Source organism: Chenopodium quinoa, unplaced genomic scaffold (genome assembly GCF_001683475.1).
Source record: "Chenopodium quinoa cultivar QQ74 unplaced genomic scaffold, ASM168347v1, whole genome shotgun sequence".
In the NCBI taxonomy this organism is placed as follows: Eukaryota; Viridiplantae; Streptophyta; class Magnoliopsida; order Caryophyllales; family Amaranthaceae; genus Chenopodium; species Chenopodium quinoa.
In genome coordinates, this window is record NW_018742951.1 from 5,863,605 (window position 1) to 5,891,154 (window position 27,550).

Genomic DNA, 27,550 nt, shown 5'->3' on the forward strand with positions numbered 1-27,550 from the left:
TAATGTTTGGTGATGAGTATCTTATTTATAAGATACTTTGATTTGAGTGAGATTTTGCATTCTGGCAATTTTAAGAGCGTCCTTAATATGTAGGTAGTATATTCTTAGATAGTTTAGTATCATGTTACTATGTTAGTATGTTGTTATTTAATTGATCAATCATGCTTAGTATCACTACGATTGTTGTGATGATTTGCTTGAATATGTGGAGTTTCATGTCCTGTTTATTGTTATGCAAGTATGTTTGGGATCATGGATTTCATTTGAAATCCTAGAATTACCGAATTAGACCATTTAACTTATTTGGATAATTCAAGAATTTGGATTTGCATTTGGTCCAAATCCAAGCCTTTAGAGAAATAAGGCTGATTCATTTTAATTTCAAATTCCATCTCAAATGTTGTCATTTCAATTTCTTATGCAGCTCTCTCTCCTTTCTCTCTCCTTGGCAGCCATTAGAGGAAGCTCAATATTTGGCAATTACCTCATAAATTAAAGCCAAAAATAGTCAGAGAAATATTTTTCTCTCTCCTCTCCCAAACTCATTCTCTTTCTTCCACGACCGTCCCAAACACGACTCTCTTCCTTCGCTACCACCACCATAACCACCACGATTCTCTCTCCACTAAATCAAATCGCCGGCTGCCTACAACTTCTTCCCAACGCTAATTTATCATCTTATCGAGTTTATCCTGAAAATTCAATTCCTTGACTCCAAATTCCACACACCTCCGAATGTAAGTTGGAATTTGAAATGTTGGAGTTGAAATTCTGAAGTTTCCCAAACACATTATGATGGAATTGAATTCTGCGATTTCAAATATTGAAATTGAATTCCACCATTTGAAATAAATTTCATGCTTCCAAACGCAACCTAAGTTTATTTTCTAATATGAATCAAGTGCATTAGTTTTTTGTTATATGAGAGTTTAGTATGAATTATTGTGTTGTTTGATTCATAATAAAGGAGGAAAGGATCTTGAAAGTCATTCTCTCTCTAAAAAAATAAGAACACTCTGATCTCTCTACCCTATCTCCCTCATCCAATTCCCAACAAAACCCAAGGTGTGCTCGCCAGCTTCAGGCGCCGTCAACCCTGGTCTTCGGAGAGCCTCTAACAACAAGGATCATAGATTAAGTATTTGGGCTCACAGTAGAGAAGAAGACGAGTGGAAGATAATTGCATAATAATTATGCTTTACATCAATACAATTTATGCTCTGCTAAGAATCACCTGTGGAAGATAATTGCATTATAATTATGCTTTACATCAATACAGTTATATGATCTGCTAACAATCACCAATGGAAGATAATTGCATACGAAGTAGTAATTATGCTTTACATCAATACAAAACAGCGAAATTAACACAGATTGCAACTGACCACCCCATCTCAAAAAAAATTCTCCCAAAATATTTGGTTTGTGCTGCAACTTAAGACCGCATCACTAGCCGGGGCAGCATTTTGGGACTTTCACAATCGTTATAGTTTAAACGGTTAAACCTGAGCATTTGATAGCTTAATTGATGCAGTTCAAACCAAAAACCATAGCCTAATAGCCCATATATGCTGCAGTTCATGCCAAAAGCTGGAGCATTTGTGAGCAATTGAAGCGCAACATTTGAGATTATAATTTTTTTTAATAATATAGCTTTAATAAAGTTATAAACTACATTATTCCTATTTTTTATGAACCTAGCCATATATGGATACACAAATGAACAAGCTAATGCAGCAACAAACTTTAATGGTATAGCGAAAATACGACAGACAAAACTACCAACTGCCACATCAGAATAAAGCCAGCAATATACCATACTCTCATCCCTAGCTGCCATAGCTTACAGTTGCTCCCCAGCAAAAACACTGATACAAGGCTGAAAACCTGAAAATACAAAATGTTGGACATACACTGATCGTCTCCGTTCAATAAATAAACTACAAGCTGATTTATATCTATTTGTGCAGGATGTTATCAGCAAATTCAAGGTAAAAGTAAAAAGCAAAATTTAGGTTATTCATTTTCATTGTTGATTCTGACTAAAGTCACAAGGACTTATGCTTAACCATAAACTACGTATGAATTAATAAGTTAGTTTTGTCAAATTTAAAAGAAAAAAAACTTACCATTGCATAGAATGCACAATAACTGCTATTTATACATGTATTGCAGAGTATGCAAAATGATCAAAGAAAATTAAACTAGATCAATCAGGGATCAACAGTCATCGTTTAAGCTATGATGTTATCCCATCTAATATGTATATGCACCACAGACCCACATATACTTAGAATAGCATGAGCCAACAAATATGGGGAAAAAAATTGGCATTGACGTGCATACTGAAATCAGAAAAAAAAAATAAATAAATAAAATAAAATAAAATAAAATAAAATAAAATTCTGGGCATTTTAAGTACTTGTTTTTGCGAGTGAAATAACTCTACATAGACCTTTGTTATAAGAGAGTGGATCCTTAAACAAGTCCCCTAATTTTGTTTACATACAGGTGCAAATTAATTATCAAAAAAATCATAGGTGAACGAATCTAGTCTTCTTCTCATATGTCTGATTAGAAAACAAAGGTAGAACAAAGCTCGTCTTTTTTCAATGATTCTACTCTTTTTGTTCTGTGAGTATTCATAACTACCTTCTTGTTCTACTAAGTAAACATAACTCCACTATTCTTCCCCTTTTTTATGAGGGGAAGGACAAATAATGCATGACACCATTGAACAATCAAATATAATACAAGTATAAGATATGGGCACTTCTAAATAGAAATTAAAAAAAAAAAATTGCCAAAGTCGAAAACTTGTTCATCAGATAATCAAAAGAAGCAGAAAGCATGATAATATGCATCGTTAAGATATAAAGATAACAATCCCATCTGTCCAGCAATCAATATAGCAGCACCAACAGTAATGTTTTAAGCAGACTTGTACACATTAGTTGACTTTTCTGAAAGTGGAGTCAATCAAATTATTTACATATGTAATGACTTTAACTGAAATAATTAACTCAACAATGTCAGCTCTCCTTCAGTGGTTATCATATGCATTCTTGAAAGGACAGAAGGAACACAGGATACTCCTAAAAGCCGCTTACATGACTAACAGGTTGCAAGGCACTTTTCAATACAGATCATGTGTTTAAGTCAATTCATTAAACTAATGTTCATATCTGTCTTTATTGATATTGTGAGCACCTTATAGATTTCAAGTATAAATTATATTAAAAGAAGCAAGAGTTTATAGGTCACCTTTTAAGGTATGCATTAGGATGTTCCGCCCACCCCAACAATTGTGCCAGATGACCTGTTATATTTTATAGTCACAATATAAGTATACCAACAACCCGAAAAGTTATAAAGTATAAGACAATTAAAACAAGCATCAATGCTCAACATATTAATGACAAGATAATCATTATTCACTTGACCTGTATCTTGGTGTAGCAGATAAATCTCAACACTGTCTAACAGACAAAGTAAAATGGATGAGAATTATGATCCAAAAGATCGTCTACAAGTATAACTTCCTGCGAAAATGGACACCAAACAAAGTAATGATATTATGATGTCTGGATGAGCAATAGAGACTGACAAGAACAATGGATTAGGCTATTCTTCATTTCTTTGTCCAAATGTCTTTATAATTGGAGCTCGGAGCAATAAATCTCAAGCGTTGAAAAGAGAAGAGGTTTTTGACATTAAACAACGATGTTAATTACATTTTAAAAGGTGAAAATTATCACGATCAATTTAAAATCTCTTAGCACTTCATAGTCTCTCAGCCACAAACCATTATCATGTATATGCCCCAATTAATTGTGCCACTTCCCATTTGACATGCAGGCTACTACCAGTAGACAATATGAAAAACATACAGCTCCAAAAACGTAACCTGTGTAAGCAAATTTTTTATTGGTCAATGCTAGCAAGTACATACATAATCAATCCATTAGGCTAAGCAACCCACATTATAAAATTCGAAACTTGAATGATGGAATTGCTATGTGTAAAGCTAAATTTTTTTAACAGATTAAGCTTTTCACGAATTTAGAAGATAGCGTGGAAGAATCCTACAAGCCAAAAAGTAGGAATCAAGGGTGGTGATGGACAAACTGGACAAGCAATTCAGATTGGTATGTTGAAACTTGAATGATGGAATTGCTGCTACCTATAACATAGGTTACCATTCAAATCAGTTAAGCTGATGCTAAAGCAGAAAACAGAGAACATGTGTCCGTGCTTTAAGCTTTAGGCCCTATGGCAAATACCAACTAGCTATCAAGCCCTGGTAGGAAATGTAATTGGTTCAAATCACGGTGTTCATAAACTTGGATGCTAAGCCTGCAAAAAAAAGGGGGAAACAAGAGGGATAAACCAGTAGAACTTCAATTGAAAACACAGAATCAGGAAAAAAAAAAAGTGCCAAACAAGAAGATAAACAAAATTGACTACTGTGGTTATATTTTACAGCAACCCAGCCATAGGAGCTGCCAAAGAAAATAGAATAACACACACACAAGCATGAAATGCATCAGATTTGGCGGAGAATGACAAAAACACTGTATATATGTGAAATAGCCAATAGAGCAGTAGTAGCATGTTATGTGAATTTTGAATGAAGTTTAGTTGAGAGAATTGTAGCCTCAAGCTGCTATGGGAGACTCATAGCCTAAAGATATCTCTTTTGTATCCAAACTTCTGCCATTATCAATCAAAGACTCAAGCTTTTATCTTTAAAATTTCTTGTTCAATAGAAAATCTGAAAATCCTAGTCTATTACAACTTGGTATCAGAGTGGTCGATCATGGTGACCACCACGATGCAGCGACTGGACGGATTGGAGGAAAAGGTACATGGGTTGGAAGCCAAACTCGCTGCCATTGATGGAAAGCTTGCAACACAGGAGAGTTCCCTCAGTAAGGTAGTGTCTGAAGCCATTAGCAAGGCTATGGAAACTGCCCAGCAAACTATACAGCAGCTAATCACCACCCTCATGGAGGCTGAGAGGAAGACGCAAGAAGAAAATGCCAGGAGGTTGGCGGGCTAGATAGACCGCTTCCGGGAGCACCACAAAACTCAGGCCGCCCTAGAGAGGCAAAATAATGAGAAGTTTAAGATGGAACTGAGGGCCTTGGCTAAGGGGCCGCTGACCGGTCAGAACCCACCATTAGTCCACCTTGAAGGGGAGTGCAACCAGGTGAATGGAGCCTACGAAGTCAGAACACCGATAAGAAGGGAAGAAGAGAGGGAATATGAGTGGGTAAGGCCAAAGAGTGTGGGCTGGCAGCGGAGGTTGCAGCAATGGAGGTGGAGATAGTTGGAAGCATAGGAAACTGGAAATGCCAATTTTTGAGGGGGAAGATCCAGACAACTGGATTGCTAGGACACATTTTTACTGCTTTTATGGTCTTTTTGTCGCTAGTTTAGAGTCATTTATTCATAAGTTACCATTATCGTGCTGTATAATGCTCCGTTTCTGTTTTCTTAATATTTAATGTAGTTTTCATATCTATTTGGATGTTGCGGAAGAATTCAGCATTTAAAGAGTAATTGTTGGATGGAAGGATGTTGATTTCAGGCCAATGACTCATTGACCTTGTGCTTATATATGTCTCTAGATCCCTAAAAGCAACTTGGAGTTGTTCCATAGCCTTTATTGCAAGCACGAGCTCGTATTAAGCTTTCGATGCATCGACAAGCGAAGGGATATGCCTTAGTCGTAAGTCCAAGGAGTAGCTAGCTATTGCTCGCTAGCTAATCATTATCGTGCCCAATGTCCTATGCGAGCTATAGCTTGCTCGTCAGCGAGATATAGGTCGACCTTGCTACCTTCACGCAAATGTTTAGCGATAGCTCACTCACAAAGAGCTCGTGTTGCTCAATCGCTTCTTAGCCGTTTGACGTGATCAAGTCGAGTATCATACCATGTCATCCCTTATCATCCAATAGCATCATAGCTTATGTATTCATTTATTATTTTCACTTAGGATTAGGCAAGAATATAAATACTTGAGAGGATTTTATTTTTCCTCTTATGTTTTAGTTTAGATTAAACGCTTCTTTAGTTTTCTTTCTCCAATGTTGAACCCTAGTTTATTGTACTTATTCAATCATTCGCCTTTTATTTTATTGATTATGCTTTCAAGTTTATTTATCACTTTTGTCTTGTTTATTTCAATTATGAGTGAGTAGTCGTTTTCTAGGGCTAAGTCATGTTTATACCTTTTATTTGTGCTTTAGGATTTAGAAATTAATGAATTAGGGTTTGAGTAATTCCAATTGATTTGTACTTTATTGTTTGATTCATGTAATTCGCTAATATCATGAGTTCATTATTTAGCTAATAAAAATTAGAATTGAAAGATATTTTTAGAGACTTAATTACAATTGGCAAATTTGAGCAGGTTAGCTGCCGACCTACATATGTTAATTCGTAAGCGTTAACTCCTAATCGTAGGATTAACAAGTGTTATAACTATCTGACCTACTTTGTTAATTAATGAATTGTTTTGCATTTCTTGGATTGGTATGAGCATGGTGGACCAAACGTATGCCCTAGACCTTTATTTATTTGAGAACAACCTTATTTTCAATATTGTTCTAGTATAGTTAATTGATTATCAAATCACTTATCGTATTTTGAAATAGTTAATAATAATTGGGCAAAAACTAATAGCCTTGTGGGATTTGACTCGTATTTGCTAAATCTCTACTAACAATAGACACCGTGCACTTGCGGTATAACTTTTTATTCATCAAATTTATGGTGCAGTTGTCTCATTGCACTTGCGGTATAATTTTATTTTATTTTTTTTTATTTTTTTTTTTGTTTATGCCCATGTCAAAATGGACAGGTGACTTGATCCCTATGGATACCGACTTAAACAAGACCCTTAGGCGACTCAAACAAGGGAAAGGAAAGTAGAAAAACACTCACTCGCAGAAGAGTCCTAGAACACAGTCTGATATACAACAAGAGATGACTGATAATAGATCTCCTAATTCTTTTGGGGCACGGTATAACATTGTAGAGAACTTTGAAATCAAACCTGCATTATTAGTATGGTCTAACAAAATCAATTCAGCGGTCATCCTACTAACTGAGCCAACTAATCACTTGCAGCGATTCCAACAATTATGCTCCACTGTTCATCACAAAGGAGTCACTCAAGATCAATTGAAAGTGATGTTCGGATTTTCTCGAAACTCTTCAAGCATACCTTTAAGAGTGCTTTCCTCCCGAAAAAACCGAAAAGATTCGGCACATGGGGAATCTCTTAGGGAAGCATGAGATAGATTCTTGGATCTTCAACGTTCATGCCCTCATTAGAACTTTAAGAAGTGGAATCCTGTTTGTATCTTCTATAACGGACTAGAACCCGAGACCAAATGTATTGTTAACTTAGCACAAGTGGTGTGTTTCTTTTCTTGACAAAACGATTGAAGAACGGTATGATTTTCTTGCTAATCTTGCATCTAACTAATTCTCCTCTCTAGAGCTAAGAAAGGGAAGATGGAAGTTGAAGCCTATTCACTCATGACATCTCAAATTGCTCCGCAAAGATAGATGCATTACAGGCACACAAGACTCCTCTCTTATATCTATTAATGCTATGTCTTCTGCAAACGAATTTTACTGTGAATTATGTGGTATATAAGGTCACTTTAGATATCAATGTGCTCAAAATTCTCAATACACTAATCAAATGGAGCAAGTGAATGCCTTTCAACAAAGGCAACCAAATGATCCATATTCGAACACATATAATCCAGGTTGGAGAAATCATCCCTACTTTTCATATCGAAGCAACAATGTTCAAAATCCTCAACCTGTTACAAGGCCTCCACTCAATCAACAAGGAACCTCTCATCACACTTCTCTTGAATTCAATAGGTCACCTTAACAACAACCTTCTCAAGGCAATGCTAGCACTCAAGAGCCTACTATGTTTAACCTAATGAGAATGATGGTATCCATGAAGTAAACAAGGAGTTGAAAAACATGACAAACCATTCGGGGAACCAACTCGCATAAGTAACAAGTACCAATATTCAAAGACATCTTGACCACTTATCGGAACAACCCGTCCCTAAGGAGACCGCTAATGCTATTATTACTCGTAGTGGTGTTAGCTATGAAGGGCCATAAATGCCTATTGATGATGTAACTCTTGTGAAGAAGAGTGATGTTATAGAGGAGGTACAGGATGATGTTCCCACCTCAGAGGATGGGAAAATTAAAGTAAGTGATGCTGAGAAAGAGAGATAAAAAGGATCCAAGCCTTCATAACCATAGCTACCATTCCCACGCCAGATGCAAAAGACCAAGGTAGATCAACAGTTCGGCAAGTTCTTGGCTATGGTCAAGAATCTGGTAGGAAACCATTCCTTTTCCAGATTTGGTCTCTCAAATTCCAATGTATGCAAAGTTTTTAAAGGAAATGATTACTAAAAAGAAAGACTTTGGTGGTGTTGGAACAGTTGCTCAAACTACAAACTGTAGTGCCATACTACAAAATAAATCCCCACCTAAGCGTAGGTGCATTATTTATTGATAAATCTTTATGTGACTTAGGTGCTAGTGTGTTATGCCTCTTTCTGTTTGTAAGAGGTTGAATATGGGAGCTTTAGATCACACAAATAACTTTGCAAATGGTGGATCGCTTTATAAATACCCTTTGGGGGTTTTAGAGGATGTCCCCGTTCAGGTTGGAAAATTTTACATTCTTGTTGACTTTGTAGTTTTGGATATGGAGGATAGTCAAATCTCGATCATTTTAGATAGACCTTTCTTATGTATTCCAGGTGTTGTTATTGATGTCAAGTCGGCCTGTCTTACATTGTCTATTGGTGATGATATAGTGAATTTTAAACTAACTAACGCAATGAAGTCCCGTAAGAATACTTGTAGGATTAATGTGATTGATGAGATTACAAGAGACCATATGTTGCTTGATGATCCATTAGAAGCAGTTCTCACCTTGGAGGTTTCTAAATAGAAGGAGATGCTGAGATTGACTCCTTAATTCATGACTTGGTCACGCGGGTTTCTATTACCGATTGATAAAAGATTTTTCAAAAATAGCAAAACCATTCACTCAATTGTTGCTTAAGGATGCCTCATTTGAGTTTACTGATGCTTGTATGGAGTCTTTTAACAGGATCAAAGAAGCATTAATAACTGCTCCGATCTTACAACCTAGGATTTACCATTCGATATCACGTGTTATGCTGCGAGAGTCGTGCTCAAGCAAAGGAAAAACAAGGTTTTACATGCCATCTACTATGATAGTAAGACCTTAAATGAAGCTAAGATGAATTATGCTACCACTGAGAAGGAGCTATTAGCGATCGTTTATGCTATTGACAAGTTTCAAACTTATCACATTGGTTCGAAAGTGATTGTTCACACCGACCATGCCGCCCTCAAATATCTTTTGGCCAAGAAAGGCTAAACCGAGGCTCATTCGATGGATTTTACTCCTTCAAAAGTTTGATTTAGAGATTCGAGATAAAAGAAGGGTGCCGAGAACATCATTGCAAATCACCTCTCTCGATTGAGATTAAAGTCTACTTCAAATGGCCTTATAGATGACTCTTTCCCTGAAGATCATTTATTCTTATGCTAATTTTTGTGTAGGTGGTTCACATCCAACATATTTGACTTACCAACAACGCAAGAAGTTTTACCATGATGCTAAGCGACACTTTTAGGAATATCAATATTTGTATCGTAAGTGTGTAGATGGGATGTTTTGCAAATGTGTAGCGGATTGTGATACTCATGAAGTTCTTCATCAATGCCATAATCTACATTCTAGTGGACATCTTGGTTCTATTGCGACTACCTATCTAGTGCTTCAATGTGGTTATTATTGGCCTTCGTTATTCAAGGATGCTCGTGCCTTTTGCAATGCATGTAATGAATGCCAGGTAATATTTCAAGGAGGCAAAATATGCCAATTGGAGTTGTCACCGTGCTTCTCTAGATCATCACTCAATAAGGACCACAAGTGTAGTAGATCTTTAGTGCACACTAGACTCGTATCTTTTTTAGGATAAAATACACCCTTAATTACACTATAAAGAATCCTCATGGTTGGATTAATAATGGACGATGACTAGCTATGACTAGGTTGCCAATCTTCCCTATTAGTAATTTCAAGCCAAAATTTAGCACCATAAAATAGATCCTCTTTTTTAACCAGTCTATTTGGAAAAGTGTTAAATTGTTCGAGTGAATCACTCCTTTTTGTTTCCAACCAAAACATCATTCAACCACCGACATTGTCGTGCAACTCCATTAAGTTGATATGTCATACAATTTCGGATAAGATTTCAAATTCCCATTGACTTCAAGAGAAGAAGCCAAAAATTCACAAATCTTTATAGGAGTACTCGAATATTAGGAATTTCTCCCGTGAACAAGAAGATAAGGCCCATACAATCCTCCAATGAAAACCCAACTTTCCAGCATCTTTCTTTGAATAGAACAATGTAGGCTTTACGGGATGGGTAAAAATGTTGGCTAGTCGACATTCATAGGCGGGATTAGGGAAAAAGAGTCGGATTTCAGATTGAGTTGGGGGATAGGAGTGAGAATCATATTTGGGGAAGGTGACGGTTTGAGGGGGTTTGGCAGGAGTTTCTTCGTAGAGATTGGCTTGTTTTGTGGTATTGGTTTAGTGGCATTTTGTTTAGGATTAGTTCTCTTGTTAGCAGTCATGATTGAAAATAATCACAAGAACAATTGCAAAACTTTCAAAGCTTCACCGATTAGGGACACAAACCAAAAAATCACAAGAAAATTAATCAAACGAATTCCAACAATGCACAACAAAACCATCCAAGATGCAATCAAGAATCAATAATTTAGAAGAACCAAGCAAAGGCATAACAAGTCCTAGAAAAATCACAATTCACGAATAGGGTGAAAGGTATAATGTAATTCAATCACAAAACCTTTATTGAAGGCAAATCCAACAAAATGCATCAAAATGAACCAATCAAATTTATCCAACTACCAATCCTCCCTAACGATCGTCAAACAAAGCAAACCACAAGTGTATATGGAATTCATGATTAATGCTCACACTCTTTACTCATTCTTGTGCGGATATAAAATGTACTCGATCTCTCTCCATCCAACCCCTTTAATGTGAACAATGCCCTCCAAACTCACATGTATTTAAAAAGACAAGCACTAATATGAATATGTCAAATCATTCTTTGCATTGATAAACAACTAATTTCACATTCATATAACTCTATGCACAAAGGTCAGAAGGTCTTCAAAGCTTGTAATGAAAGGCTAGGGTGAAAGGCAGGATAAATTTGGGAAAATGTGAGGGTTAAACTATGCTTTAGGAAGCCAAAATCCTAGTAAATAAAAGCAAGTTTATAAAATAAATAATGACCAAAATATCTCCAACACAACTCAACTCTACCAAAATTCACCAAAACAAAATAATTTCCACCAATTTTTTGTAGCTCACATAACATCACTCAAAATAATTTATATACAATGAACAACAGAGTGAAACAAACTTTGAATTTCTAATTCACAACCAACTTGAATTCTAATTTTCTTTGGAGCAATGTTACAAGGTTCGCGGTACAGAGGCCCGAATTGCGACTTGATTCGTTCATACCGGAACGCGGTACAAACGTGACTCAGATCGCTTGTGGTCGCGACCCAGATTGTTAAATTGACGACCTGATTTCAAAGAATGAGGCTATGCTTATGTGTTTTTAGGGTTAAAGGTCGAGTGTTGAAGCTTCAAAAATGGTGAGAGACATAAGAGACAGGAGAGAGGAGAGAGAAATCAAAACATTGGATACTACTTTTTTTTATTAATAAATTAAGTGAAAATTAAGAAAAAAAAATTAAAAAAACAACCTTAAATAAAATATAGACAATTGGACCCCACACTCCCACCCTTTTACAGCTTTACTTACCCTTTATGGTTTTTAAAAGATATCAGATACGAGAATACGATTGATCCAAGGGCAAGGCAGTATTTTTATTTTTTTCAAAATACAGACTATATACTTCTTCGTATTTCAATATATATATATATATATATATATATATATATATATATATATATATATATATAATCGTACCTGAATCACCAAAGGGCAGCGTTCCGCGTATTCGTTTTCCTACCCCGTTTCGAATCATATCACGTACCTTGTAACATTGCTTTGGAAACCTTCACTAGAACATTTGAACATAAACTTTGAAACTCACTTTTGTTCTCTTTTTTTTTTTTCCTCTTTCTTGAAGTTCACTTTATTTCTTCTTTTATTTTTTCACATATTATTTTCAAGAATTTTCAATTTTCACAATTTCAAACCCATCAAAAATAATCCACAATAAAACAAACTTTAAAAACCCACCCACATTGTGCAATAATAACGCACACTACAAACCCCCTCATCCAGGCCTGTCTTAGACATTTTGGAGGCCCTGCTCTATTCTTAAACACTAGGCCCTATTTTAAACAAATGTAAGAAATTATTATCATTTATTTACCAAATTAAGCACTAAAACTCAAATAACTTGATAAGCTCTGCAAGAAATTTCAACCATAGCAAAAAAATTGGACATAATTTTACAAAAAAAAAAAAAAAAAAAAAAAAAAAAAAAAAATTGTGGTCAGAAATTTCGCATGCAGATATCCAAAAGCAAAAGAATGAAGCAAAGGGAATTGGAGAATGGTGGAATAAATATAATGATGTATGATAATGTAACTGATTTCATTCCCTTTTGAAATAGATGATTGAGAATTTTTCTTGCATTGGTGGTATTAAACAATCCTAAAAAAATAATAATTAAAAAAAAAACCTTCGTAGAAGTTTAAAAAATTAAAGAGTTAGATTCTTCACCGTTGCTAATAAATTTTTGAGAATGAAAAGTGAAAGTGTTTAATGAAACTGTTGGGTATAACAAGAAAAAACAGTATGTGGTCAGTTTTTGTCAAAAAAAAAAAGTACAGTATGTGATGAAATTATAGGTTGTATGGAATTTAGAAGGTTTTAATTTCTAAAGTTAAATTATGTGAATTAATCTAAGGCCCTATTCTTTAGAGCCGTTGTGCTTTGCTTAGTCCGACTCTGTGCTCTGCTGTGCTTAAAAATAATAATTAATATTGAATTATTATAATAATAATTAATATTTAATAATAATAGTAATAATAGTAATAATAATAGTAATAACAATAATGATAATAATAATAATTATTAATAATAATAATAATAATAATTGATTTATAATAACAAATATTTAAAGATAATAATTGTTAATTTTTAACAACAACAACAACAATCACAAGAATCTACTCTACTAATCTATACTAATCTACTCTACTCTGCTGACTCCTGCTTTGTTCGTGCCCAGAAGCTCAAAAGAACAAGGCCTAACTCTTTGAGAATTGTGTTAATTCAACAGCAGAAGGCACATTGACTTCTACGGAGTACTTTTCTAGGATAGTTAATACAAAAACGTTGGGCTTCAAATACAGGAATAATTTTATTATCTTGGGTAATTGGGCTCCAAATTTTTGAGGCCTTAAAACATCCGGGGACCCTAAGGGCCAGGATGCACAGGGCCTTAGCTGGCTCTGCCCTCACCTCACTCACTATTAGCTCTCCCAAGCCAAGCTTGGGACTAGTAATCAATAGGGCTAAAATAGGCTTGTAATCTAGCTAAAACAACAAAAAGAGCAAGGCAACAACATGGGTAGTAATAAGGGAACAAATGTTTCTATAATCACCGAATGCTACCTAAAAGAGCAAATGTCTTCATCCTCCTCAATGTGCATAATAATGAGTCATACAAACATTACTCAAAGTTAAAAACCAATACTTAACTTCATTGACTTATCAGGAAAATAATATACACATTTCCTAACCAAATCAACTAGTCAAGCACCAAATCCACAAACAGATGAACAAAGTTAACTCATATTAAGGCATCAAAGCAATCAAACATCAAATCATGGCTAACCTATTCACAATATCCATCATCATATACCAAGAATCAAAACAATTTCAAAAATTTGTATGTAGGGCACCGGGAAGCATTATTCATCATTCATTGGAACGTATTTTGGATTCTTTTTTATTTTATTGATTTTTTTGAATTTTTTCTTTTTCAAAAGCAATAAAAACTGCATTCAAAAGCAATAAAAACTAATTCTAGAAAACAAATAAATACCTAAACTAAACACACCAAAAATCAAAAAAAGAGAGAAAAGAAAGAAAGCCACCACTACCAAAATCTCCAGGCCAAACTTTTGTTGTGTTTCTTTCTTTCATCTTCTTTCTTCTCTCTTAATTTCATTTTTGGTGTGCATAGTTTAGTTATTTATTTGATTTCTAGGATAAGTTTTTATTGCTTTCTAGTGCAGTTTTTAGTGCTTTTGAAAAAAGAAAAAACACAAAAAAAAAAAAAAAAAAACCAAAAATAGGTTCCAATGAATGATGAATTATGCTTCCCTGAGCCCCATATACAAATTTAGGAAATTGTTTTGCTTCTTGGTATATGATGATGAATATTGTGGATAGGTTAGCCATAATTTGATGTCTAATTGCTTTGATGCCTTAATATGAGTCAACTTTGTCAAATTGTTTGTGGATTTGGTGCTTGACTAGTTGATTTAGTTAGGAAATGTGTGTATTAGTATCCTGGTATGTCAATTAAGTTGAGTATTGGTTTTTAACTTTGAGTATTGTTTGTATGACTCATTATTATGTACATTGAGGAAGACAAAGACATTTGCTCTTTAATGTAGCATTCAGACGATCATAGAAACATTTGTTCCCTTCTTACTACCCATGTTGTTGTCTTACCCTTTTTGTTGTTTTAACTAGATTACAAGCCTATTTCAGCCCCATTGATTACTAGTCCCAAGCTTGGCTTAGGAGAGCTAATAGTGAGTGGGGTGAGGGAGTTTGTAGTGTGCTTTATTATTGCACAATGTAGGTGGGTTTTTGAAAAGTTTGTTGGGTTGTGGATTATTTTTGATGGGTTTGAATTTGCGAAAATTGAAAAATCTTGAAAATAAAGTGTGAAAAAATAAGAAGTTGAAAAAAAAACGAAGAAAAAAAGTGAACTTCAAGGAGGAAAAAAAAAAAAAAAAAAAAAAAAAGAGAGAACAAAAGTGAGTTTCAAAGTTTATGTTCAAATGTTCTAGTGAAGTTTCCTAAAGAAAAGAAAATTAAAAAATCAAGTTGGTTGTGAATTAGAAATTCAAAGTTTGTTTCACTCTAGTGTTCGTTGTATATAAATTATTTTGAGTGATGCTATGTGAGCTACAAAAAAATTGGTGGAAATTATTTTGTTTTGGTGAATTTGGGTAGAGTTAAGTTGTGTTGGAGATATTTTGGTCATTATTAATTTTTGAACTTGGTTTTATTTATAGGATTTTGGCTTCCTAAAGCATAGCTTAACTCTCACATTTTCCCAAATTTATCCTGCCTTTCACACTAGCCTTACATTACAAGCTTTAAAGACCTTCCACCTTTGTGCATAAAGTTATATGAATGTGAAATTAGTTGTTTATCAATGCAAAGAATGATTTGACATATTCCAAGTCGACTATTAGGTTGAGTGCTTGTCTTTTTAAACACATGTGAGTTTGGAAGGGCATTGTTCACATTTAAGGGGTTGGAGAGAGATCAAGTACATTTTATATCCGCCACAAAAATGAGCGAAGAGTGTGTGAGCACTAATCATGTATTCCATATACACTTGTGGTTTGCTTTGTTTGACGATTGTTAAGGGGGATTAGTAGCCGGATAAATTTAATCGGTTTATTTTAATACATCTTGTTGGATTTGCCTTGAATATAGGTTTTGTGATTGAATTACTCTAACACCTTTCACCCTATTCGTGAATTGTGATTTTTCTAGTACTTCTTATGCCTTGGCTTGGTTGTTCTTCTGACTTATTGATTCTTGATTGCATCTTGGATGATTTTTATTGTGCATTGTTGGGATTGGTTTGATTAATTTTCTTGTGCTTTTCTGGTTTGTCCCTAATCGGTGAAGCTTTGAAAGTTTTGCAATTGTTCTAGTGATTATTTTAAATCATGACTACTAACAACAGAACTAATGCTAAACGAAATGCCACTAAACCAATACCACAAAGCAAGTTAATCTCCAAGAAGAAACTCCTGCCAAACTCCCTGAACCGTCACCTTCCACAAATATGATTCCCAATCCTATCTCAATTTGAAATCCAACTCTCTTTTCCAAATCCCCCGCCTGTGAACGCCGACTAGCCAACATTCTTACCCATCTTGTAAAGCCTACATTGTTCTATTCAAAGAAAGATGCTAGAAAGTTGGGTTTACATGGGAGCATTGTATGGGCCTTATCTTCTTGTTCATGGGAGGAAATTCCTTAGCTTCGAGTACACCTATAAAGACTTGTGAATTTTTGGCTTCTCTTGAAGTCCATGGGAATTTGAAATCTTATCCAAAATTGTATATGACATATCAACTTGATGGAGTGGCACGACAGATGTCGGTGGTTGAATGATGTTTCTAATTGGAAACAAAAAGGAGTGATTTACCCGAACAATTTGGACATTTTTCAAGATGGACTGATTAAGAAAGAGGATCTATTTGATGCTATTGAATTTTGGCTTGAAATTACTTACAGGGAAGATTAACAACCTAGTCATAGCAAGTCATCATCCATTATAAATCCAACCATGAGTATGCTTCACCGTGTAATTAAGGGTGCTTTCTATCCTAAGAAAGACATGAGTCAAGTGTGCATTAAAGGTGAGTGATGATCTAGAGAAGCATGGTCATATCGATTATGGGAGTTTCTTGATTCTCTCATTTCTCAATGTTCGTGATGAGTCTAGTGAAATCCATTGTAGGGGGTTTATCGTTTGCATTGCCAAGTCCTTTTGACTATCGACTAATGATAAGACTCTGGTTTTTGAAACATAAGTCTTTGGGTATTGAAGCGATGAGACGTTTTGAATGAATTAAGTTGGAGAAAAAGGGGAGTGAGACGCGTTATGTTTGGTGTCTAAAGGGGGATTTGAAAGGAAAACGAAAAATACACTACTCTTACCTCCCTCGTGTCGAGGCTTATTTAGACTTGATGATTCATGGACATTTGCACCAAACTATATGGATGTTAGTCATTCAGAATCTCAGATCATCAGCACCCAAGCACCACATGTTACTAATGTCAATCTGGAGCTTCTTCTCTGACCACTACTATTGTTTCTTTGACTATAAAGGAGGCATTACAAGCTATTTTGTCTTCTTTCACCTCCTTTTGAAAGGAGACATCCTAGAAATTCGAATCATTGAGGGTCCCAAAGTAAGAGCATGCACCACTTAGAGGAGATGAAGCTGCTCCGACTACCGCTTCCTGGGAAGACCCTCATGTTATTACCGGTGATGCTACTCCCACTTCAGCTCCTAATCAATGAGCAATTTTTTCTTCCCTTTCCTTTTGTCTTTATGTATTTTTACATTGAGGACATCGTGTTTCATTTAGTTTAACTTGGGGGAGGGATGTCTATCTTTAACTGCTTTCATAGCGCAGTTTTAGTTGCTTTCCTATGATTATTGTATGGTTAATACCATTCACTAGGAGCAGGAGGTTACGTACCAAAAAAAAATGTATTGCTTTCCAAGTTTAGTTATTTTGTTTTAGTCGCTTTCCTTTCATTCATGTGTCTTCTTTCTATGCTTGTGATTTCGAACCGTGCGCATACTTAAACTTGATTCTTTTGAGTTTCTTTTACCTTAGTTATGATTTCAAAATTCAGTCGGTTTGTGCTATACAATGCTAATTCCCTGACATTGGTAAGATAGGTTGTCTCGTATCTAAGTATAGGTAGCCAATTCTCTTGCTAGATCACCATACTTTGTGTTTGTGTGACTAATGTAATCTGTTATTTAAGTAACTTTGGTTTGAGATCTATTAGTAATTAGATTATCACTTATGCATGCTGCGTATGAAAAAGGCCATTTTCTCTAGGTAGCTTTTAGATGATATTTAGATACATTAGTTCTCTTCTTACTCACCCATGTTAATGTCTTTGCCCATTCATTGATATCCAGCCACATTACAAGCCTCTATAGCCCCATTGGTTACTATTCCCAAGTCTAGGGGAGCTCATTGATGAGGTGTCGTTGTTTGTTATTGTCTATGTGAACCGTGGTTAAATGAGTTTGATGGGGTTGTATCTAAAGTTGAGAAGTGTTGCTATGAAAAAAAAAAAAAAAGAAAAAAACGAAAGTCGAAAAAAAAAAAGAGAGAGAAAAAAGAGCTTGTTTATATGTTCATTGAAAAAAAAAAGGTAACGAAAGGAGAAGAAATTCATGGATAATGTGTAGTTGTTTTCAATCTTTACTTCCATAGTATTTTTGATGATATTTGCAAGGTCGGGTGGAATAGCAAAGACCATTTCGATCTTTTACATTTGGTCATGTTCATGTTCGTATTTATGCTTCCCAAGTTAGCTTTTCGTTCACATCTTCCTAAATATTATCCTACCTTTTCACCTTAGGCCCATTACAAGCTTACAAAGTCCTTTTGATGGACATGTGTGTTTTATAATTGAGTGAACATAATATCTTGTTGCTTTACGTTAACCTTTTCCGCATCAAATGTTTAAATTCTGCAAGGTGTGCAACGACGACTAGCTTGATTGGGAAATGGGTTATGGTCAAGTTCAATTTCAATTGTGGATCATGATGTAAGGTAATTCTATTTGTATCTGAGCTAAATTTTGATCTTTATAACTATGGTTTGATTGTTTGCTCAAGAACCGAGTCGGTCCTATTCTGGTTCCTGGAAATCATGTTTAACGTGTTCGTCTGTTTTGAGTCAAGTGTTGCTTGGGGACAGACAACGGTTTAGCTTGGGGGAATTTGATAAATCATATATATAGGATTGTTGGACACATTTTTGCTGCTTTTATGGTTACTTATAAGTCCTTAGTCGCTAGTTTAGAGTCATTTATGCATAAGTTATCATTATCGTGTTGTATTATGCTCCGTTTGTGTTTTCTTAATGTTTTCGGTAGTTTTCATAGCTATTTGGACGCTCTCAGAAGAATTCAGCATTTTCGAGTAATCGTTGGATGGAGGGATGTTGATTTGAGGTCGATAACTCATTAACCTTGTGCTTATATATGTCCCAATAGATCCCTATAAGCGAATTGGAGTTATTTCATAGCCTTTATAGCCAGCACGAGCTCGTATTAAGCTTTCGATGCATCGACAAGCCAAGGGATATGCCTTATACATTGAGAGTTGTAAATCCAGCTCTAGCTCCTTTGCTAGCTCATCACTGTCGCGCACAGTGCCCTATGCAAGCTATAGCTAGCTTGCATCATTAGCTGCATTGGTTGCTCGTCAACGAGCTAAGCTCGACGCTTCTACCTTAATGTTGAGCGATAGCTCACTTGCAACGAGCTATAGCTCGTTGTTGCTCCAGCACTTCTTAGCCGTTTGGCATGATCAAGTCGAGTATTGTGCCACATCATCGCTTATCATCCAATAGAATCATAGCTTATGTACTTATTTATTATTTTGACTTAGAATTAGGCAAGAATATAAATACTTAGAAAGGATTTTATTTTTCCTCATATGCTTTATTTTAGATTAAACGCTTCTTTAGTTTTCTTTCTCCATTGAACCCTAGTTTATTAGAGGTATTTTTTTTCAATCTTTCTTCTTTTATTTTATTGATCATGCATTCAAGTTTATTTATCTCTTTTGTCTTGTTTATTTCAATTCTGAGTGAGTAGTCATTTTCTAAGGCAAAGTGAGGGAAGCCATGTTTATACTTGGATTATTTGTGCATTATCAATCAATTAATCAAAGCCTTAATCCTATAAGTGGGGTCGGCTACGTGAACCAAAAGTGATTATTTCGTATAGTTATCCACAAAAATCTTCCTCTATCCCTTAAATACCTCATTTTAATGCACATCCATAAGCTTCATATCCTACCTACCTCCTTAGAAATTCATGAATTATGTTTGAGTAATTCCAATTGATTTGTGCTTTATTGTTTGATTTATGTAATTGGCCAATATCATGAGTTAATTAGCTAATAAAAATTAGAATGGAAAGATCATATTTTTAAAGGCTTAATTACAATTGGCGAATTTGAGTATGTTAGCGACCGAACTACATATGTTAATTCGTAAGCGTTAATTCCCAAACATAGAATTAACAAGTGCTTTAACAATTTGACTTAGTTTGTTTATAATGAATTGTTTTGCATTTCTTGGATTGGTATAAAAATGGTGGACCGAACTTATGCCCTAGAACTTTATTTATTTGAAAACACCTTAATTTCAATATTGTCCTAGTTTAGTTAATTGATAATCAAATCACTCTTCGTATTTTGAAATAGTTTACAATAATTGAGCAAAAACTAATAGAACTTGTCCTTCCGTGGGATTTGCTAAGTCTTTGCTAACAACAGACACCGTGCACTTGCGGTATAACTTTTGATTCATCGATAAAAACTGAACTCTGCATGCTAACCCATATAATCTTGAGCAATGAAATTAGCGGATTGAAGAAAATAATTAGGTTAACCAGATCCACATGGGCAGAGTGGGAGGTACAAGATTTGCGTCAATTCTCCTAACAAACTAAGTGGGAATAGTAAAGGAGTGGATTTGGGCTTAATTTAGACTTATAGAGTGCCAAGCCAGGCTAGCCCATCAATTGTTGAACGCAAGGCGTTCTTTTAAAAAATTCTAAATTCTGGACGGTCTTCCTCCAATACATTAAGTAAGAAGAATGGAGAAACAAAACGCTTAACAGAATTAGAGCTCCAAGAACGAAGAGCAAAAGGATTATGTTTCCGATGTCACGAGCGCCAGGGAATAGGCCATTGGTGTACACGCAAGGAACTGGCAGTGGAAGATGATGAAATTGTTGACGAGGACGGTGGATTTATGGCAGATGGGACGCAGTGAAAAGTTACTTATGTTTAATGGTGGATGGATCCAACCCAAAACGATGAAATTAAAGGGAAAAATCGGAGATCGAGGAGTGGTGGTGATGAGCGACCCACAATTTCATCTCTATGACGGTGGTGGAAAAAGCGACAATTCCCGTGGAAAAAGGAGGAGCTTTCTTATGTGACTTTAGGAAATGGAGCTATTGTCAAAGGAAGTGGAGTGTGTGTAGGGTTGAATGTGAAGATTGATGGTGGTGTGACGATTGTGGAAGATTTCTTTCCTCTACAAACGATGATCTAGTTTTGGGAATTCAATTGTAGGAGAAGTTAGGAGTGGTAGCCACCAACTCGAAGACTCAAGAAATGAAATTCACCTTTGCCGGATTGCCAATCAACCTTAATGGCGAACCAACTTTGGAGGCGATTTGGGTAGACAAGCAGGACGTGACACAACACTCCTCTAAGTTCCACCTTGAGGACAAGGTGAATTTTCAGGCAAGGTGATGTGATAGACTCACATGGGGTACTCAAACCACCACTAAGTGTGTACGTGAGGAGGAAGAAAGGCAAAGAGAAGAGTATCCAAAGGGAAGGGAGCAAGCAGCAGTCACCAAATGCCAGCAGCCCAGCAGTGCAAAAGCGGACAAAATGAATTAATAACCCACTATGGCATTAAGCAATTGAACAAGGGGACAAGCTAATTCTCTGATGAAGAAGAAGACAAATCTAATTAATTCTAGGTTATTGTAATTGCTGAAGTATACATAGCCAATAGAGCAGTAGTAGCATGTTATGTGAATTTTGAATGAAGTTTAGTTGAGACTGATAGCCTAAAGTTATCACTTTTGTATCCAAATTTCTTCCATTATTGATCAAAGACTAGAGCTTTTATCTTTAAAATTTCTTGTTCAATAGAACTTATGATCTGAAAATCCTGGTCTATTACACACTATAAAACACGTTAAAGTTCCTTTAATTAAAAGGAGACTGCCCTAACCAATGACACAAATCTAAAATCATTAAGTAGATCTTGTTGTCTTACAATCATAACTTTGAAATAAAAGAGAAGGGTGACATGACAAATACCTCGATTATCTTCCCAAATTGAGAAAACTCTTCATATAGCAACTTTTTCAACTCTGAAAAAACACATTACAGAAGAATTAAAAGCATAAGCAAGCGGAAGAGTAGAGAAAAGTGAAGAGATTAAGGCAAAACTGAAATACCATTGAGTTTGATTCTTTCATTGAGATTGTTGATGTAGATAGTTTGATTAGGAAGAACACCACTTCCAGTGTTTGCGACTTCTGTCATGGCCATACCACTTTGAGCTCACACTTTCTGTGTAGTTTGATTGCAGTCGTGAGACACTACTATAGCCTCTACGCAGACTAACATAGAATTGAAGTTTGGGAAGACAGAGAGTTAACATCCCTTATCTCTTGATTAGGAAAAGGTAGCTCAGGGAAGAAGGGATCGAATTTGAGAGAGCAGGAAACCAGGAAAGTGAAAGAGGAGCAAAGGCGGTAACTAGGGTTTTCGTGAGAAAGAGAGGGAAGCAAATTCTCTATTTCAGTTAATTCAAATGTTGCAGTAATAGGAAAACTGGAGCATTTTACTCAAATGCTAAGAAATTTTTCATTCAGAGCATTTGAGAAACATTTTTTTTAAGTCTGTGTTATTAAATGCTGCATTTTTTTACCAACAAAAAAAAATAAAAAATAAAAAATAAAAAATAAAAAAAAAAAAAAAGAAAAATAAAATAAAACTGCAGTATTTCTCATGTAGCAAATGAGATTTGCCACTAATTCCCTACTCTAATGGTATTCTTCTAAATTATAAATTGAAGGATATACAAAAAGCCCTCCACCCTCTCATACTGGACACTCTAAACACTAAAGGGCATCAAGAAAAGTTGAAAGGTGGCAATGATAAGAACTCGATATAGAGAGAAGGGAGTGGTTGACTTGATAAAAAGGAATAGAATGAAGTACAAAATTAGATTAAAAAAAGAAAAAACTACATACTACAAAAGTACAAAAGCATGGAATGTTATGGTTCATTTTTAAAAAAAGTGCACTATGAATCTAGCAATAAAGTGAAGAAATTGAGGGGTGAGTTTGATATAGTATCAAGCTCACTCCTAAACTCATTCAATTCCATTCTATAATACCCAATCAAATACCACTAAAGAAGCTTCCCTTCAACCTAATACTTCTTTGAAATCTGAATTCATTTTCAAACCCGACATTAAGATAGGAGAAATGTCTGGCATGTATACTTTTTAAATTTGAATAAGAGCCTTAGATAATTGCAATTGAGTCTTAATTATTATTCCATTGGAGTCCATATCCTCCTCTATTCACATTATAATTAATGGAACCTAGTTCAAGGGAATTCCCAAACCCCTTCTCCACTAAAGAGACTATCTCATTCCTTTCAATAGACAGGTGAGCCTTGCTCAGTGCAAGATAGTGAATTATGACAGGTCATGAAAGTAGAAAAAGACCACGTGACACAAGAGAGGCATTATAAGCTAAGATAGTAAAAATCAAGTATATTTACCATAGAATCCAGATAGGAGCTGCTGCACTGAATCTGATAGTTAAGAGTAATATTGAATTAGATCTTAGTCCCAACATTGGAACACCAAGCATCCTTCACCAGCTCTAACATTAATATCTCTCAGAAATCCACGTTCTCATAGCTGTTTGATTGGTGAAAATAACTACATTGACAACACATACCGTGTTATTAAGAACAGGTGTATTGCTTCACTGCACCATCACCAGCAAAACTAGATTAGACATTGATCTTTAAAGTTCTATACATAAACAAGGAATCCTTGGTAAGTTGGTATATGTAATGAAAAAGGATGAGATGAATAAAATCTTTTTCTCATCTCACCTCAATCGTAACCCAAAACTGTTTCAGCAACCTTCGTATTTGTAGCCTCCCCTTCTATAATTATACTAATATGCACATGCTTTAAGTTTACAAGTGTGGTAGTACAAACATAAAGGGAACACACAAATTGATTCCATATTGCCAATAGACCATTTCTACCCTTAAGGATGCTTTTCTGATGCGATGTCAAACCGACGTGCACCAAGAGTCTTAAAGTCCCAAACAATTTCAGATATCTCATTTTGGGGTAGACTTAGACCTTGAGTCTTGATTGACTTAAGTAGTTCAGAAAAGAATTTAGGATCTTGTAATTTGATGTATTCAAGCAACATTTGTTCATGCTCAGGCACCCAAACACGAGGGAATGGAGTATAATCACAGTTGGGGATCAAAGACATGTGAGAAAACTGCACACCTTCAATGGCATCAACAAGACCCAACTTCAGAAGATCTGAGTACTCAGATGCCACATTGTTTCCTTTGCCTCTTAAAGGATGACTGAGGCTTCGGGAAGCTATCTTGTATACCTTGGCACGAGATTTGAGCTTATACCTGGCAGCATATAGCTTGGCTAAAGAGTTGCGGATCACATAAGCACAAAAGCCAACAACCTTTTTACGGTTGTCAGCATATCTATACCAATCAGCCATGGTTTCAAGGAACTTATTCATCTGAGAATTTGTATGAGCTTGGCTGGAATAAAGCATCGGAGTACAGGGCAATGGCTCTGGATCCTTCTCACCCTTCAACAGGTTAAGGCGCCTGAATCGGCGAATACATTGTGGCAAGCTAGCAGTAACTGAAAGCAATGTTCCTACACACTTTTTACTAACAGTTTTACCACCTGTACCTGTGTAATGCAATGTTGGGTATACTACACGATGGCAAATGACATGGTCTAGAAACAAAATTCCCCTACTTACATGCTCAATCTCCACCTTCGAGTAGTCCAACATTATCCCTAGTTTGCTACTGCAGAAGTCAATCAACTCCTCCCTTATCTTCACAGCATCCTCCCGGGATCCTCGTATGCCTATCAAAAAATGACCACCAAATCGTATATAATCCATTTTTCTTGTTTTTTCCTTCCCACCAGATGGAACAAACTCAGGCCAAGCAGGGTTATGACAACTATCAGTCTTTGAATCCTTCCATATCGAGTCAAGCATAGACGGCCTAAAAAAACTCAACTATCTTCTCCTCCATCATATGATCAAGTTCATTTAAACAAACATTGGCAAGCAAAGGACTAAGAATTCCACAATGCCCATAATTAGGCACCTTAGCTGCCTCCTCTGGTGCAAAATTATAGAATGTTCTAAGCCAATAAGGATCCGGTTTTGGCTCATTCGGATTCAAAACCTTCCTACGTTTTTCATCACTCTTTTTCTTCCTCTTCCCCGCCCCTCTCTTCCACTTCCGGCCATCATCAACCCCGAAACAACGTTTTGAAGTCCCTCTAAAGGAAGAATTAATCAAACCTAACACCCTTTTATCCTTCACAACTTCCTCCACACAGTTCATCACTAAACCCTTATCAACATTCTCTAAAACCTCACTCAAATCACCTGTCAAATACCAAAGATACCCAGCAAAATTACTCCTAATAGTCCTAATTACAGTGTGAGCATTTCGCCCGAGACGAAAACCGTGTGATTTTGACGAAAATCTAGACTCAAATACAGGTTCAAGAATCAACAACAATGCCTCCTGAACAACACGGTCTTGAAACGGTGGGTTACTAGAACCCAACAGCTTCTTCAAAGTTGTTTTAGAGGTAAATTCAGTAATGGGTTTTTCAATTGGACTACGAATATACAATTCAGTTTTCATATTCCATTGAAACTGACCTTTAACAACAGCATTACGAAGCGATACAAGATGATGCAATGTCTGCGAGTGAATGGCGCTTGAGGTAGGAAATGAACCAGTGAAATGCGCAACAGAACGTTGGTATGCTAAAACCCAGATATCAAATTTAGAAAGAAAGCCTGTAAGATTAGAGAAAAGCTTTGATTTTGGAGTTGAGAAGGATTTTACCCAGATTTCTGAGCAAATTTGAATTGGGTCTTCTTTCATTAGTGCATATGGGTCTTGCTGATTTTGTTGGGGTTGTGAAAGATGATGATTTTGATGATGTGGGTGTGCAGAAAGATAGGGGAGAGAGTGCAGGGATGAGAAGCGTACCAGTAGAGGATTGCTCGGAAGGTGTTTGATGAAAGTCCTCAACGACATGATCTTAGAGGACAAAGGTATAGAACGTTAAAGAAAATTCAAAGTTTATATACTTTGGGTCTGTTTCAATTTAGGGAAAACAAATGAAATAAAGTGATTGGAGCTGAGCCGTACTGAATAGAGCTGAACTGAAGTGTTTATGAAAGAAGGAAATTAGGAAGGAAACTGAATTAAATTGATTGTAGCTTAACTGAACTGAACTGAAATTAAGCTGAACAGAACAGGCCCTTAGTTGTTTAAAAGTAGTTAGTACACCTTCTGTTTTTTTTTTATAAGCTAGAGTTAGATTTGCACATTTGCTGAGACATAACTTTGACTATTAATATCTTTAATGAGAGGTTAGTAAAAATTATGAAAAAAATAATTTATAAAAGTAGACATTATGACAAATCCAACAACATATTATATGATCATATTTATATATTATATATTGGTAAAATAATTAAGTCAATGGTAATATATAAATAGTGGAAAATCCCAACTCTAGCTTATAAAAAAAAACGGAGGGAGTACTCTCTAAGCAGTTAGAAGTAGCTTAGAGCAAGACTAGTTTAAGTCTCGTGCAATGCACGGTTTTTACTTAACCTAATTATAAATTACAATGTTAATATATCAATAATTTTTTAAAAAAAAACAATATTTTTGAATGAAACAAAAACTCTGTACTTAAATTTCTTTTCAAAAAAAAAACATGAGTTTTATATTATATTGATATCAAAAGTTATTGATCATTAAACATTTAAAAAAAGAATAAAAGAAACGCAAATTCAATGATTATAAGATTTTATATAAGAATGAAATTTTATGTTAATTATAAAACCGTGCAATGTACTTATATACCAATATACCCCATGTCCCCATACGTTCCTATGACCCTATTTTGTTGGCATATTTTGACCGGGCACAATGTTTTATAGCATACTTTGATCGGCACAATGTTTTATACAAATTTAATGGACTTACTTTTTGTGCCAATAATCAAGGTTTTTTTATTTTTATTTTACATTTAAAGTTATTGAATTATGGTGTTATTATTATAAATAAATCAACAAATATATAATAAAAGCTAAAGTGTAAATCCTGGTTGGAGCAAAAAAAAAAACTTTCAAAGAAAAAGATACAATGTCGAATGATACGGAGTACGGGAGTAGTACATTATTCTAATATATTACCTTATACGTAGTATATGTTTGTTTATTATAGAAAAATACCTATTATAAAATATATGAAAGATATGTTAAAATATTTTCATTGAATGCATATGGACTATACTTTGTATACAGTTACCAAATTGAAAGTTAAATATTATATGATATATAAAATAATATTCATGAAGATTTGTTAAACAAAAAACAAAAAACAAAAAAAAAAACAAAAAAAAAAAAGTAAAAGTGGCGGGAAATTTAGGGATTTGTTAAACATCGCCC

At 35.2% G+C, this 27,550-nt stretch overlaps 2 protein-coding genes across 2 annotated transcripts; one reads left to right on the forward strand and one right to left on the reverse strand.

Moving 5' to 3' along the window:
- Positions 1 to 1,213: 1,213 nt before the first annotated feature.
- Positions 1,214 to 26,157, reverse strand: LOC110728569 (nuclear intron maturase 1, mitochondrial-like). Its single transcript, XM_021908207.1, is given in 8 exon segments — positions 1,214 to 1,887; positions 3,265 to 3,319; positions 3,444 to 4,356; positions 22,068 to 22,120; positions 22,208 to 22,322; positions 23,547 to 23,758; positions 23,889 to 25,072; positions 25,074 to 26,157. Coding segments are annotated over 2 exon segments (2,073 nt in total). The 5' UTR covers positions 26,124 to 26,157; the 3' UTR covers positions 1,214 to 1,887; positions 3,265 to 3,319; positions 3,444 to 4,356; positions 22,068 to 22,120; positions 22,208 to 22,322; positions 23,547 to 23,758; positions 23,889 to 24,049.
- On the forward strand, positions 8,165 to 9,014 carry LOC110728649. The gene is made up of 2 exons (XM_021908292.1): positions 8,165 to 8,257; positions 8,598 to 9,014. Exons 1-2 carry the CDS (start codon positions 8,165 to 8,167, stop codon positions 9,012 to 9,014), a joined length of 510 nt encoding a protein of 169 aa, XP_021763984.1.
- Positions 26,158 to 27,550: the final 1,393 nt, after the last annotated feature.